The 13,144-nt window shown below is 44.6% G+C and overlaps 1 protein-coding gene across 4 annotated transcripts in view; it reads left to right on the plus strand.

The window, feature by feature from the left end:
• The window catches only part of LOC118388630 (disco-interacting protein 2 homolog B-A), an 86,397-nt gene that overhangs the window by 64,710 nt on the left and 8,543 nt on the right, over window positions 1-13,144 (plus strand). For 2 of the 4 annotated variants that reach the window (XM_035777879.2, XM_035777881.2), the window contains exons 17-29: window positions 1,454-1,568; window positions 4,173-4,312; window positions 4,731-4,867; window positions 5,272-5,352; window positions 5,438-5,565; window positions 6,392-6,506; window positions 6,638-6,839; window positions 7,000-7,112; window positions 7,582-7,605; window positions 8,517-8,597; window positions 8,723-8,846; window positions 8,919-9,040; window positions 10,766-10,877. In XM_035777879.2, coding sequence (XP_035633772.1) covers window positions 1,454-1,568; window positions 4,173-4,312; window positions 4,731-4,867; window positions 5,272-5,352; window positions 5,438-5,565; window positions 6,392-6,506; window positions 6,638-6,839; window positions 7,000-7,112; window positions 7,582-7,605; window positions 8,517-8,597; window positions 8,723-8,846; window positions 8,919-9,040; window positions 10,766-10,877 — 1,494 coding nt within the window. The remainder of the gene's footprint in view (window positions 1-1,453; window positions 1,569-4,172; window positions 4,313-4,730; window positions 4,868-5,271; window positions 5,353-5,437; window positions 5,566-6,391; window positions 6,507-6,637; window positions 6,840-6,999; window positions 7,113-7,581; window positions 7,606-8,516; window positions 8,598-8,722; window positions 8,847-8,918; window positions 9,041-10,765; window positions 10,878-13,144) is intronic. The other 2 variants (XM_035777880.2, XM_035777882.2) reach the window with 1 other exon arrangement.

Below are 13,144 nucleotides of genomic sequence, written 5' to 3' on the forward strand. Positions count from 1 at the left end.
GTCTGCAGCATTGAAGGTCCCCAAGAACACAGTGGCCTCCATCATTCTCAAATAGAAAGAGTTTGAAACTACCAAGACTCTTCCTACAGCTGGCCGCCCAGCCAAACTGAGCAATCACGGGACAAGGGTCTTGGTCAGGGAGGTGACCAAGAACCCTATGGTCACTCTGACAGAGCTCCAGAGTTCCTCTGTGGAGATAGGAGAACCTTCCCGAAAGACAACCATCTTTGCAGCACTCCACCAATCAGGCTTTTATGGTAGAGTGACCAGACGGAAGCCACTTCTCAGTAAAAGGCACATGACAGCCCGATTGGAGTTTGCCAAAAGGCACCTAAAGACTCTCAGACCATGAGAAACAAGATTCTCTGGTCTGATGAAACCAAGATTGAACTCTTTGGCCTGAATGCCAAGCATCAAGTCTAGGAAACCTGACACCATCCCCCCTACAGTGAAGCTTGGTGCTGGCAGCATCATGCTGTGGGGATGTTTTTCAGCGGCAGGGACTGGGAGACTCGTCAGGATCTAGGGCAAAGATGAACGGAGCAAAGTACAGAGAGATCAGACTGGGGTGACGGTTCACCTTCCAACAGGACAACGGCCCTAAGCACACAGGCAAGACAACACAGGAGTGGCTTCGGGACAAGTCTCTGAATGTCCTTGAGTGGCCCAGCCAGAACCCGGACTTGAACTCAATTGAACATCTCTGTAGAGACCTGAAAATAGCTGTGCAGCAACGCTCCCTTTCCAACCTGACAGAACTTGAGAGGATCTCCAGAGAAGATTAGGAGAAACTCCCCAAGTACAGGTGTGCCAAGCTTGTAGCGTCATACCCAAGAAGGGTCGAGACTGTAATCGCTGCCAAAGGTGCTTCAACAAAGTACTGGTCTGAATACTTATGTAAATGTCATATTTCAGTTTTTATTTTTAATAAATTAGCAACAATTCCTAAAAACCTATTTGTGCTTTGTTACTATGGGGTATTGTGTGTAGATTGATGAGGAAAGCATTTTTTAAAGTACATTTTAGAATAAGGCTAACCTAACAGAATGTGGAAAAAGTCAAGGGGTTTGAAAACTTTCCGAAGGCACAGTAGATGTCAGGAGTGGACCAAATCTGAACCAATTATAGATGTCTATGTTTGGGCCAAATAAAGGCCAGTCCGGACGTCAGTGGAGGTTGAAATCAAGGCTGGTCTAGACCGGACAAAATCTGAACCAAACATAGACGTCTATGATTGGTTCAGATTTGGTCCAGTCTGGACAGGACCAAAACACATTGCTGTCGGTAAATGCAAATAGGACAATTGCAAGTGATAAACAAAGCCCTGTATGGTTAAAATAGATACCCTCCAAAAATGGTCAGTGTTGTGAGCCAGCACCTCGTCTTAATAGGTGTGAGATGTCATTGTTGTTGAGTCTCTCTCTCTCTCTCTCTGTCTTTGTCTCTCCCTAAGGGTCGGTGTCGTCCTGCGATGCCTTCCTCAATGTGTTCCAGATCCACGGGCTGAAGCCAGAGGTCATCTGTCCCTGTGCCACCTCCCCTGAGGCCATGACGGTAGCCATCCGCAGGTAGGATGGGCTGAATCCGTCTGTTTAGCGAAAGTAACAGTTTGTGTTTTGTTTGGCTACTCGGCCAAATTTTATTTATTAATTTGTATTTACTTAACCTTTATTTATCTAGGCAAGTCACTTAAGAACATATTCTTATTTATAATGACGGCCTACTAAAAGGCAAAAGGCCTCCTGCGGGGACAGGGGCCTGGGATAAAAAATAAAAAAACAATATAAATATAGGACAAAACGCACATCACAACAAGAGAGACGCAACACTACATAAAGAAAGACCTAAGACAACAACATAGCAAGGCAGTAAAACATGACAACACAGCATGGTAGCAACACAACATGACAACAACATGGTAGCAACACAACATGGTAGCAGCACAAAAACATGGTACAAACATTATTGGGCAAAGTCAACAGCACAAAGGTCAAGAAGGTAGAGACAACAATCCATCATACAAAGCAGCCACAACTGTCAGTAAAAGTGTCCATGATTGAGTCTTTGAATGAAGAGATTGATATAAAACTGTCCAGTTTGAGTGTTTGTTGCACCTCGTTCCAGTCTCTAGCTGCAGCGAACTGAAAAGAGGAGCGACCCAGGGATGTGTGCACTTTTGGGGACCTTTAACAGAATGTGACTGGCAGAATGGGTGTTGTATGTGGAGAATGAGGGCTGCAGTAGATATCTCAGATATGGGGGAGTGAGGCCTAAGAGGGTTTTATAAATAAGCATCAACCAGTGGGTCTTGCGACGGGTTTACAGAGATGACCAGTTTACAGAGGAGTATAGAGTGCAGTGATGTGTCCTATAAGGAGCATTGATGGAAAATCTGATGGCAGAATGGTAAAGAACATCTAGCCGCTCGAGAGCACAATTACCTGCCGATCAATAAATGATGTCTCCGTAATCTAGCATGGGTAGGATGGTAATCTGAATCAGGGTTAGTTTGGTAGCTGGGGTGAAAGAGGAGCGATTACGATAGTGTCACGACTTCCGCCAAAGTCGTTTCCTCTCCTTGTTCGGGTGGCATTCGATGTCACCGGTCTTCTAGCCATCGCCAATCCACTTTTCATTTTCCATTTGTCTTGTTTTCCCGCACACCTGGTTTACATTCCCTCATTATTTGACGTGTATTTAAATTGTTTGTTGTGTATGTGTACTTCAGACTGGTTTGCACCGGGTTATGTCAACCCATATCTGTTTATTGTTCTTAGTGCCGTGTGTCTGTTCGGCGTAATAAAGGGCTCCCCGTTTGCTACCCAATTCTGCTCTCCTGCGCCTGACTTCCCTGCAGCCAGTTACGCATACCTTACAGAGAGGGGAACCAAGTATAGATTTAACTTTAGCCTGCAGCTTAGATATGTGCTGAGAGAAGGACAGTGCACCGTCTAGCCATACTCCCATGTCATTGTATGAGGTCAAGCTCTAAACCCTCAGAGGTAGTAATGACACATGTGGGAAGAGGGGCCTTCTTCTTACCAAACCACATGACCTAAGGGTATAGAAAGCTTGTTGGACACTAAGAAATCTTTGAGTATAAGACTGTATCATCTGCATATAAATGGATGAGTGAGCTTCCTACTGCCTGAGCTACGTTGTTGATGTAAATTGAGAAGAGCGTGGGGCCTAGGATTCAGCCTTGTGGTGCTCCCTTGGTGACAGGAAGTGACTGAGACAGCAGATTTTCTGAATTCATACACTACACTCTTTGAGAAAGGTAGTTAGCAAACCAGGCCAAAGACCCCTCAGAAACCCCAATACTCCTTAGCCGGCGCACAAGAATGGAATGGTCTACCATATCAAAAGCTTTGGCCAAATCTATAAAAATAGCAGCACAGTATTGCTTAGAATCAAGGGCAATGGTGACATCATTGAGGACCTTTAAGGTTGCAGTTACACATCCATAACCTGACTGGAAAACAGATTGCATACCCGAGAGAATACTATAGATATCAAGAAAGCCAGTCAGTTGATTTTTGACAAGTTTTTCAAACACTTTTGATAAATAGGGCAAAATAGAAATAGGCCTATAAGAAGAAAGTGTTTAAACCATCTGACCCACATGTTTTTTTGGGGTCAAGTTTAAGGAGCTCCTTTAGCACTTCGGACTCAGTGACTGCCTGCAGGGAGAAACTTTGTAGCGGGGCAGGGGAAAAAGAGGGAGAAGCATCGGGGATAGTCACATTAGAAGGGGTGGGAGATTAGGAAATGTTGGACGGGCAAGGAGGCATGGCTGAGTCAGATAGGAATCCTGACTTAATGAAGTGGTGATTAAAGAGCTCAGCCATGTGCTTCTTGTCAGTAACAACCACATCATCAACATTAAGGGACATAGGCAGCTGTGAGGAGGAGGGTTTATTCTCCAGGTCTTTAACCATTTTCCAGAACTTGGGGTTAGACCCACAGAAAGAGAACTGCTCCTTAAAGTAATTGACAAACACATGTGTTTGTAGTACCCTGATTTACCTCTGGAAAAATGTAATGAAATGAAAGTTACATAATGCACCTTCAATAATTGAAATTTTCTACGGATACAAGGACTGTCTTTCGGCAGTGTGTGTGTATTTTGTGTAAAATCCCTGTCCTCTCCTGTACCTTTCTGTGTGCAGGCCGGGGGTGCCAGGGACGCCTCTACCAGCCAGGGCTATCCTCTCCATGGGGGGTCTGAGTCACGGGGTCATCAGGGTCAACACAGAGGACAAAAACTCTGCCCTCACCGTGCAGGATGTGGGTCATGTAATGCCTGGAGGTGAGGAGGGGGCACAGTATAGAAGAGAGAGAGAAATGGAGGATCTCACTTGAGAATGATATCAGGAGTGAAATCCATGTGTATGTGTGTAATTAGCGTACTAGTCTCAGGCAGGGCTATAGTAACTACTCACGAGAGTATGATTCCAAATCACCTCCACTGCAGGTCCATTTCTAAATATGAATGTGTTTGATCTTGGGGCCACCCGTATGCACGGATGCCTGTAAGTCACTTTGGACGAAAGTGTCTTCTAAATGGCATATACTACTATTATTATATTTGTTTATTTATGTGTAAGTTGGTTTCTGTAATTGTATGTGCTTTATTATTCCTGTACATGTATTTATCTGTGCAGCTGACTGTGTTTCTGTGTCTGATGTGTACAGTGAAGCCTGACTCTGATTCTCTGTGTCTTTAGCTCTGATGTGTATAGTGAAGCCTGAAGGGCCTCCTCAGCTCTGTAAGACAGATGAGATAGGGGAGATTGTGGTGAACTCTCGTGCAGGAGGCAACATGTACTATGGCCTACCAGGAGTCACCAAGAACACCTTTGAGGTACGGATTCACAACCATTCGATTCCCCCTTATGTGTTACGTACTGTATGGGGGAACATGGTCAGACACATCAAACTCTGAACATTCAATATGCTTACCAACACGTTTTCCATTAGAAATGTTAAAATGTCAAAAATGTCTGTCTGTCTGTCTCTCTTTTTCTTTCTCTCTCTTTTTCTTTCTCTCTCTTTTTCTTTCTCTTTTCTTTCTTTTTCTTTCTCTCTTTCTTTCTCTTTCTTTCTTTCTCTCTCTCTCTTTCTTTCTCTCTTTCTTTCTTTCTCTTTCTTTCTCTTTCTTTCTCTCTCTCTCTTTCTCTCTCTCTCTTTCTTTCTCTTTCTTTCTCTTTCTTTCTCTCTCTCTCTCTCTTTCTTTCTCTCTCTCTCTTTCTCTCTCTCTCTGTCTAGGTGATTCCTGTCAATGCTCTTGGTGCTCCTATTGGAGAGATCCCTTTTGTGAGATCTGGACTCCTAGGCTTCGTAGGACCCGTAAGTAAGACTGTCTTGTGACTGTGTGCGTGTGTCCATATTCACCTGCAGTGTGTATTGAATGCTGTGTCTAACCCTTCTACAGGGCAGTCTGATATTTGTGGTGGGGAAGAACGAAGGCCTGCTGATGGTGAGTGGGAGGAGACACAACGCTGATGACTTGGTGGCCACAGCACTGGCCGTGGAGCCTGTCAAGACTGTGTATCGTGGGAGGTGAGTACTGTGTGTGTGCGCATGTGTCAGCATGTATTTGAAGGGACAGTGGATGAGGTCTGTGCTGTATGTGCTCACTGTGAGTCAGGTATATTGGGGATTGAGCATAGAGATGTATAGGGATCGTTACTTGGATATAACCTGTTTTTGCATGGACATTGCCATTGAGGGCTTCCACCAGTTTAAAGTAGTCAACTGGGTGGGGATTCCTATGGGTTGGGAGTGATCAGCCAATGACCAAAATGTGTCATCTTCAAATTGGTTTGCCAAGTTTGTAAATGGCTTTAAACTATATTACATAATCTAGTGGCCACAATAAATTAATGATACACAAGATTTGGTTCAAGACTCCAGCACTGCAGGTGGCAGTAAGTCCCCAATATTAGCTTTCCACTTTTTTTTTATCTAAAGAAAATGGACTACTTTAAACCGAAGATAGCCTCAATGTCGCTGCTCATGCTGTCACAGACTCCATAATGTCACAGATGCAACGTTGCAGTCTATGGCATTAAGCTTTGTTTGTTGTGTATCACCACTGTCATCTGGTGGTCATTAGGGAGCACTGCAGGCCCATAGTGCACTCCAATATGAGTGTATACAGCATGTTTCTGTGCGGGATGTGGGGGTGTATTGGCTCCGAAAAGAGAATCTCAAGCTGTGAAAATGCTTGTTATCCAGAGCAGTTTTGTGTGTGTAGGAATTGCAGTGTTCTCTGCTTTATGTGTGGATGTACATATACAGTTTATGGAGGGAGAGGTCAATATATATGTGTGTGACTATGGATCTTTGCAGACATTCTAATTGTGTGCGTGCGTGTGTGTGTCAGGATTGCGGTGTTCTCTGTGACAGTGTTCTATGATGAGAGGATAGTGGTTGTGGCAGAGCAGAGGCCAGATGCCAGTGAGGAGGACAGCTTCCAGTGGATGAGCCGAGTACTGCAGGTAGCTAACCCCCCTACAAACACCTCTTTCTTGGTACATTCCAAAATTAACACCACAGTTTTCAAAATACTCTAAACACTTGATTAGAGAAGTGGTCTAATTGAGGGGTGTTGTGTGTGTCCACTGTCCAGGCCATTGACAGTATTCACCAGGTGGGTTTGTACTGCCTAGCCCTGGTGCCTGCCAACACATTACCCAAGACCCACCTGGGAGGGATCCACATCTTCGAGACCAAGCAGCACTTCCTGGATGGCAACCTGCACCCCTGTAACATCCTCATGTGCCCCCATACCTGTGTCACCAACCTCCCCAAACCACGGCAGAAACAGCCAGGTACAGTAGGCTCAGCTCAGGGGATCATAGAGCAAAACTTGGCAACTGGTTGGCTTACAGTGGACATGACTTTTGAGGGACTTTATTGTGAATATTGTGAAAATGCATCTCTCTTTATGTCTCCCTCTCTCTCTTTTTCTTTCTTTCTTTCTTTCTTTAGTGGGTGTGGGTCCAGCCTCCATCATGGTGGGGAACCTGGTAGCAGGGAAGAGGATAGCCCAGGCAGCAGGCAGGGATCTGGGCATGATCGAGGACCAGGACCTGATCAGGAAGGTAGGACCACCTCTCTCATCATCATCAGTTAGAAAGGACCCACATGCACGGTGGCCCATAGATAGCATGGTAGGGACTATAGCAGTTGTTGGTACTACTAACCTGGCCATTGTTTGTAGCCAACACTACAAACAATGGCATGCCTACTGCTGGATAGTCACGTTCGGTGCGCTGTTTGTCTGCCGCCATATTGGTTGCAGACAGCGGTCCAATATTTTTAAAAAATTTTTACCTTTATTTAACTAGGCAAGTCAGTTAAGAACAGATTCTTATTTTCAATGACAGCCTAGGAACAGTGGGTTAACTGCCTGCAGTGGTGTGCTGCCTCTTTGCCACCATTGGTCCAGTAAGTGTTTGCTTGTCGGGTAGTTAGACCGGACAAGATAGCTGGTAAACCATGTGAGCAACATGATGCGTTCTTTCTTCTGTCCTAATGCACTCGTCTCTCTCCGGATGTAACATTACATAGCTCCGTATGTGGCCTACTATGATGGTAAGAGCTACTGCCCCCTCCCTACCCACCACACCCTGGTTCTTCCTTTGCTTCTGTCTGCAATGTGCTGTACAGTGACGCGCTCAATGTGAATGGGGTTATTTTTCAGTTGCACACGCAAATAATTCTGTGGATGCATCGCTAAGTTCTGGCAAGATGTGAGATCTTGCATGGTGTCAGAATTGATGCTCTGAATCTACACGTGCTAATGTATTATGCCATTTATTTTCCTTCTGCATCACAGCACAGTTATGGGGACAGTCTGACGTAGCATCTCTTAATGTCACCTTATGCCCCATGCCTTCCATTGGCTCCCATCATCTCCTGAATGCTCAAAACATTACACACGCAGACACACACAGGTCTTGCTCGTCTGCAGAATTGTTTGGACTCCAAGGAAGGCCCTGCAAGCCATCTTCCCGAGATCCAAACATGCACATCTGCTCTTCATGTGCTTTGCTGTTTTTCCCCAATTGATTTCTCCCCATAATTGCTATTAGCTACAACTTAAATCAGTTTTTCATTATTTTAAGGAGTAGTTTGGCTAATGCTGCATGGTGTAAATTGACAATTTCCTTGATATTTTGCCAATGGGAGTGACAGTTGCCTTCCTCCTGGTAGAAAAGCTACCAACTGAGGACATTTTGGCTTCAGGGCTATTTACCGCAGTGCACCTGTACTGGCCATCTTCATGTCCTTAGACTTACTGTAACTTAAGGGAATTAACTTGATGAAATTCAAGTTCTGTCAGGTTTGTCCCATCAGCAAAATACAACTCATATTAGATTTATTTGTAGTTATTTAGTGTTGATATTAATAGATATTTTCCCCCTCATGTTGATATACAATTGATATGCATATTGATACGATATCTATGTAATGACCTTTGACCATGTCTTTTCTCTCCTCAGCACCAGTTCCTGTCCGAGGCTCTACAGTGGAGGGCACAGACTGACCCAGACCACTGTCTCTATGTGCTGCTCAATGCAAAGGTAGCACTCTCACTCTTATAGACTCACTCTCACACGTATTACAATAAACAGAACCCCCCATATACAGTTGTGCCCAGTTGTAAATAAACCCCTTGCCCTTACCCTCTCTAACTCCCGTGCTTCAGGGGGTAGCGGTATCCACAGCAACATGTGTGCAGCTGCATAAGCGGGCGGAGAAGATTGCAGCGGCGCTCACAGAGAAAGGCAGCATCAACACCGGGGACAACGTGGTGCTGCTCTACCCTCCTGGTGAGTCCTTTCGGTCTGTCCGTCAGACTCTGTTGAGGATGACATAGAGTTACAGTCGGTCTCTCTCTCTAGGTATTGACCTGATAGCCTCCTTCTATGGCTGTCTGTACGCTGGCTGTGTTCCTGTCACTGTCAGACCTCCTCATCCACAGAACCTGGCAGCCACACTTCCCACTGTCCGCATGATCATCGACGTAAGTGTGTGTGTTTGTGTGTATACAGTTGAAGTCAGAAGTTTACATACAACTTAGCCAAATACATTTAAACTCCATTTTTCACCATTCCTGACATTTAATCCTAGTAAAAATTCCCTGCCTTAGGTCAGTTAGGATCACCACTTTATTTTCAGAATGTGAAATGTCAGAATAATATTAGAGAGAATGATTTATTTCAGCTTTTATTTCTTTCATCACATTCCCAGTGGGTCAGAAGTTTACATACCCTCAATTAGTATTTGTTAGCATTGCCTTTAAATTGTTTAACTTGGGTCAAACATTTTCGGTAGCCTTCGACAAGCTTCTCACAATAAGTTGGGTGAATTTTGGCCCATTCCTCCTGACAGAGCTGGTGTAACTGAGTCAGGTTTGTAGGCCTCCTTGCTCGCACACGCTTTTTCAGTTATGCCCACAAATTTTCTAGGATTGAGGTCAGGGCTTTGTGATGGCCACTCCAATACCTTGACTTTGCTGTCCTTAAGCCGGTTTGCCACAACTTTTGAAGTATGCTTGGGGTCATTGTCCATTTGGAAGACTCATTTGTGACCAAGCTTTAACTTCCTGACTGATGTCTTGAGATGTTGCTTCAATATATCCACATAATTTCCCTTCCTCAAGATGCCATCTATTTTGTGAAGTACACCAGTCCCTCCTGCAGCAAAGCACCCCCACAACATGATGCTGCTACCCCCGCGCTTCACGGTTGGGATGGTGTTCTTCTGCTTGCAATCCTCCCCCTTTTTCCTCCAAACATAACAATGGTCATTGTGGCCAAACAGTTCTATTTTTGTTTCATCAGACCAGAGGACATTTCTCCAAAAAGTACGATCTTTATTCCCATGTGCAGTTGCAAACCGTAGTCTGGCTTTTTTATGGCGGTTTTGGAGCAGTGGCTTCTTCCTTGCTCAGCGGCCTTTCATGTTATGTCGATATAGGACTCGTTTTACTGTGGATATAGATACTTTTGTACCGGTTTCCTCCAGCATCTTCACATGGACCTTTGCTGTTGTTCTGGGATTGGATTGCACTTTTCGCACCAAAACGCATCTCCTTACTGAGTGGTATGACAGCTGCGTGGTCCCATGGTATTTATACGTGCATACTATTGTTTGTACAGATGAACGTGGTACCTTCAAGTGTTTGGAAATTGCTCCCAAGGCTGAACCAGACTTGTTTTCTGAGGTATTGGCTGATTTCTTTTGATTTTTCCATTACGTCAAGCAAAGAGGCACTACGTTTGAAGGTAGGCCTTGAAATACATCCACAGGTACACCTCCAATTGACTCAAATGATGTTAATTAGCCCATCAGAAGCTTCTAAAGCCATGACATCATTTTCTAGAATTTTCCAAGTTTTTTAAAGGCACAGTCAACTTAGTGTAGGTAAACTTCTGACCCACTGGAATTGTGATACAGTGAAAGAATCTGTCTGTAATCAATTGTTGGAAAAGGTACTTGTGTCATGCACAAAGTAGATGTCCTAACTGACTTGCCAAAACTATAGTTTGTTAACAAGACAATTTGTGGAGACTCTAACCTAAGTGTATTTAAACTTCCGACTTCAACTGTATGTGCTATCTTTTGATCAAGTCAGTGTATGAGGATGGGTGCTTTCTTATGAGCATAGTGTTTGAGTGTAATTATTTTGGTCTTCCAAATGTAGACAAACTAACATGTTGTTTGTGGTGCCTCTGTCTGTCCCCAGGTCAGTAAAGCTGCCTGTATCCTTACCACTCAGAACCTCATGAGGATCCTACGCTCTAAAGAGGCTGCTGCCACTCTGAACATTAAAACATGGCCGACAATCATAGACACAGGTACCAAAGACCAGGGGTTCTTAAACTTTTTGGTCCTGCGGACCCCTTTTGGGGTAGCAAATTCACACCCTCATATTTAGAACACAACTTGAGTGAGATAAAAATAGCATACAATGAGTTGTACTATGACTTTGGCAGTGCATGGCCAGATGAACCAAGTCTCAGGCCCTGGGATGGAACATAGAGCATTCTTTTGCAAATTTCCTGCAATTCTACACATTTTGCCATGAGGCAGAGAGAACTTTGCTGTTTAAAATTTAAGTTACAGTGCATTTATGTAAAGTATTGAGTTGAAAAGTTGATAATTGGTGGACTACTGTGGATACCAATATCCCTGTGAGCTTCGCAGGCACGTGATGCCCAGGTTTAAGAAAATATATGGTATATTAATTATATTGTATTGTATTATACCCTCTAAACTTATTCCACAGATCCCTTGGACAAAATTAGTTTAATCTATTTAAAAAAAGGTGTGTGTATGTGTATATATATATTTATTATTATTATTATTATTATATATAAATAGAGCAAGCATATATATAAATAAATATATATATATATACTGCTCAAAAAAATAAAGGGAACACTTAAACAACACAATGTAACTCTAAGTCAATCACACTTCAGTGAAATCAAACTGTCCACTTAGGAAGCAACACTGATTGACAATAAATTTCACATGCTGTTGTGCAAATGGAATAGACAACAGGTGGAAATTATAGGCAATTAGCAAGACACCCCCAATAAAGAAGTGGTTCTGCAGGTGGTGACCAGACCACTTCTCAATTCCTATGCTTCCTGGCTGATGTTTTGGTCACTTTTGAATGCTGGTGGTGCTTTCACTCTAGTTGCATGAGACGGAGTCTACAACCCACACAAGTGGCTCAGGTAGTGCAGCTCATCCAGGATGGCACATCAATGCGAGCTGTGGCAAGAAGGTTTGCTGTGTCTGTCAGCGTAGCGTCCAGAGCATGGAGGCGCTACCAGGAGACAGGCCAGTACATCAGGAGACGTGGAGGAGGCCGTAGGAGGGGAACAACCCAGCAGCAGGACCGCTACCTCCGCCTTTGTGCAAGGAGGAGCAGGAGGAGCAATGCCAGAGCCCTGCACAATGACCTCCAGCAGGCCACAAATGTGCATGTGTCTGCTCAAACGGTCAGAAACAGACTCCATGAGGGTGGTATTGAGGGCCCGACGTCCACAGGTGGGGGTTGTGCTTACAGCCCAACAGGACGTTCGGCATTTGCCAGAGAACACCAAGATTGGCAAATTCGCCACTGGCGCCCTGTGCTCTTCACAGATGAAAGCAGGTTCACACTGAGCACATGTGACAGACGTGACAGTCTGGAGACGCCGTGGATAACGTTCTGCTGCCTGCAACATCCTCCAGCATGACTGGTTTGGCGGTGGGTCAGTCATGGTGTGGGGTGGCATTTCTTTGGGGGGCCGCACAGCCCTCCATGTGCTCGCCAGAGGTAGCCTGACTGCCATTAGGTACCGAGATGAGATCCTCAGACCCCTTGTGAGACCATATGCTGGTGCGGTTGGCCCTGGGTTCCTCCTAATGCAAGACAATGCTATACCTCATGTGGCTGGAGACAATGCTATACCTCATGTGGCTGGAGTGTGTCAGCAGTTCCTGCAAGAGGAAGGCATTGATGCTATGGACTGGCCCGCCCGTTCCCCAGACCTGAATCCAATTGAGCACATCTGGGACATCATGTCTCGCTCCATCCACCAACGCCACGTTGCACCACAGACTGTCCAGGAGTTGGCGGATGCTTTAGTCCAGGTCTGGGAGGAGATCCCTCAGGAGACCATCCGCCACCTCATCAGGACCATGCCCAGGCTTTGTAGAGAGGTCATACAGGCACGTGGAGGCCACACACACTACTGAGCCTCATTTTGACTTGTTTTAAGGACAATACATCAAAGTTGGATCAGCCTGTAGTGTGGTTTTCCACTTTAATTTTGAATGTGACTCCAAATCCAGACCTCCATGGGTTGATAAATTTGATTTCCATTGATAATTTGTGTGATTTTTGTTGTCAGCACATTCAACTATGTAGATCAGATCTAGGATGTGTTATTTTAGTGTTCCCTTTATTTGTTTGAGCAATATATATATATATATATATATATATATATATATATGCTTGCTTGCTTGCTCTGGCTGCATACCCCTAAAGTACCTCCACACCCCACTTTGAGAACCCTGCCATAGAAGATACAGAACATATATAACCTGAGCCAGAGAAACTCAACCT

Source organism: Oncorhynchus keta, chromosome 10 (assembly GCF_023373465.1).
Source record: "Oncorhynchus keta strain PuntledgeMale-10-30-2019 chromosome 10, Oket_V2, whole genome shotgun sequence".
In the NCBI taxonomy this organism is placed as follows: Eukaryota; Metazoa; Chordata; class Actinopteri; order Salmoniformes; family Salmonidae; genus Oncorhynchus; species Oncorhynchus keta.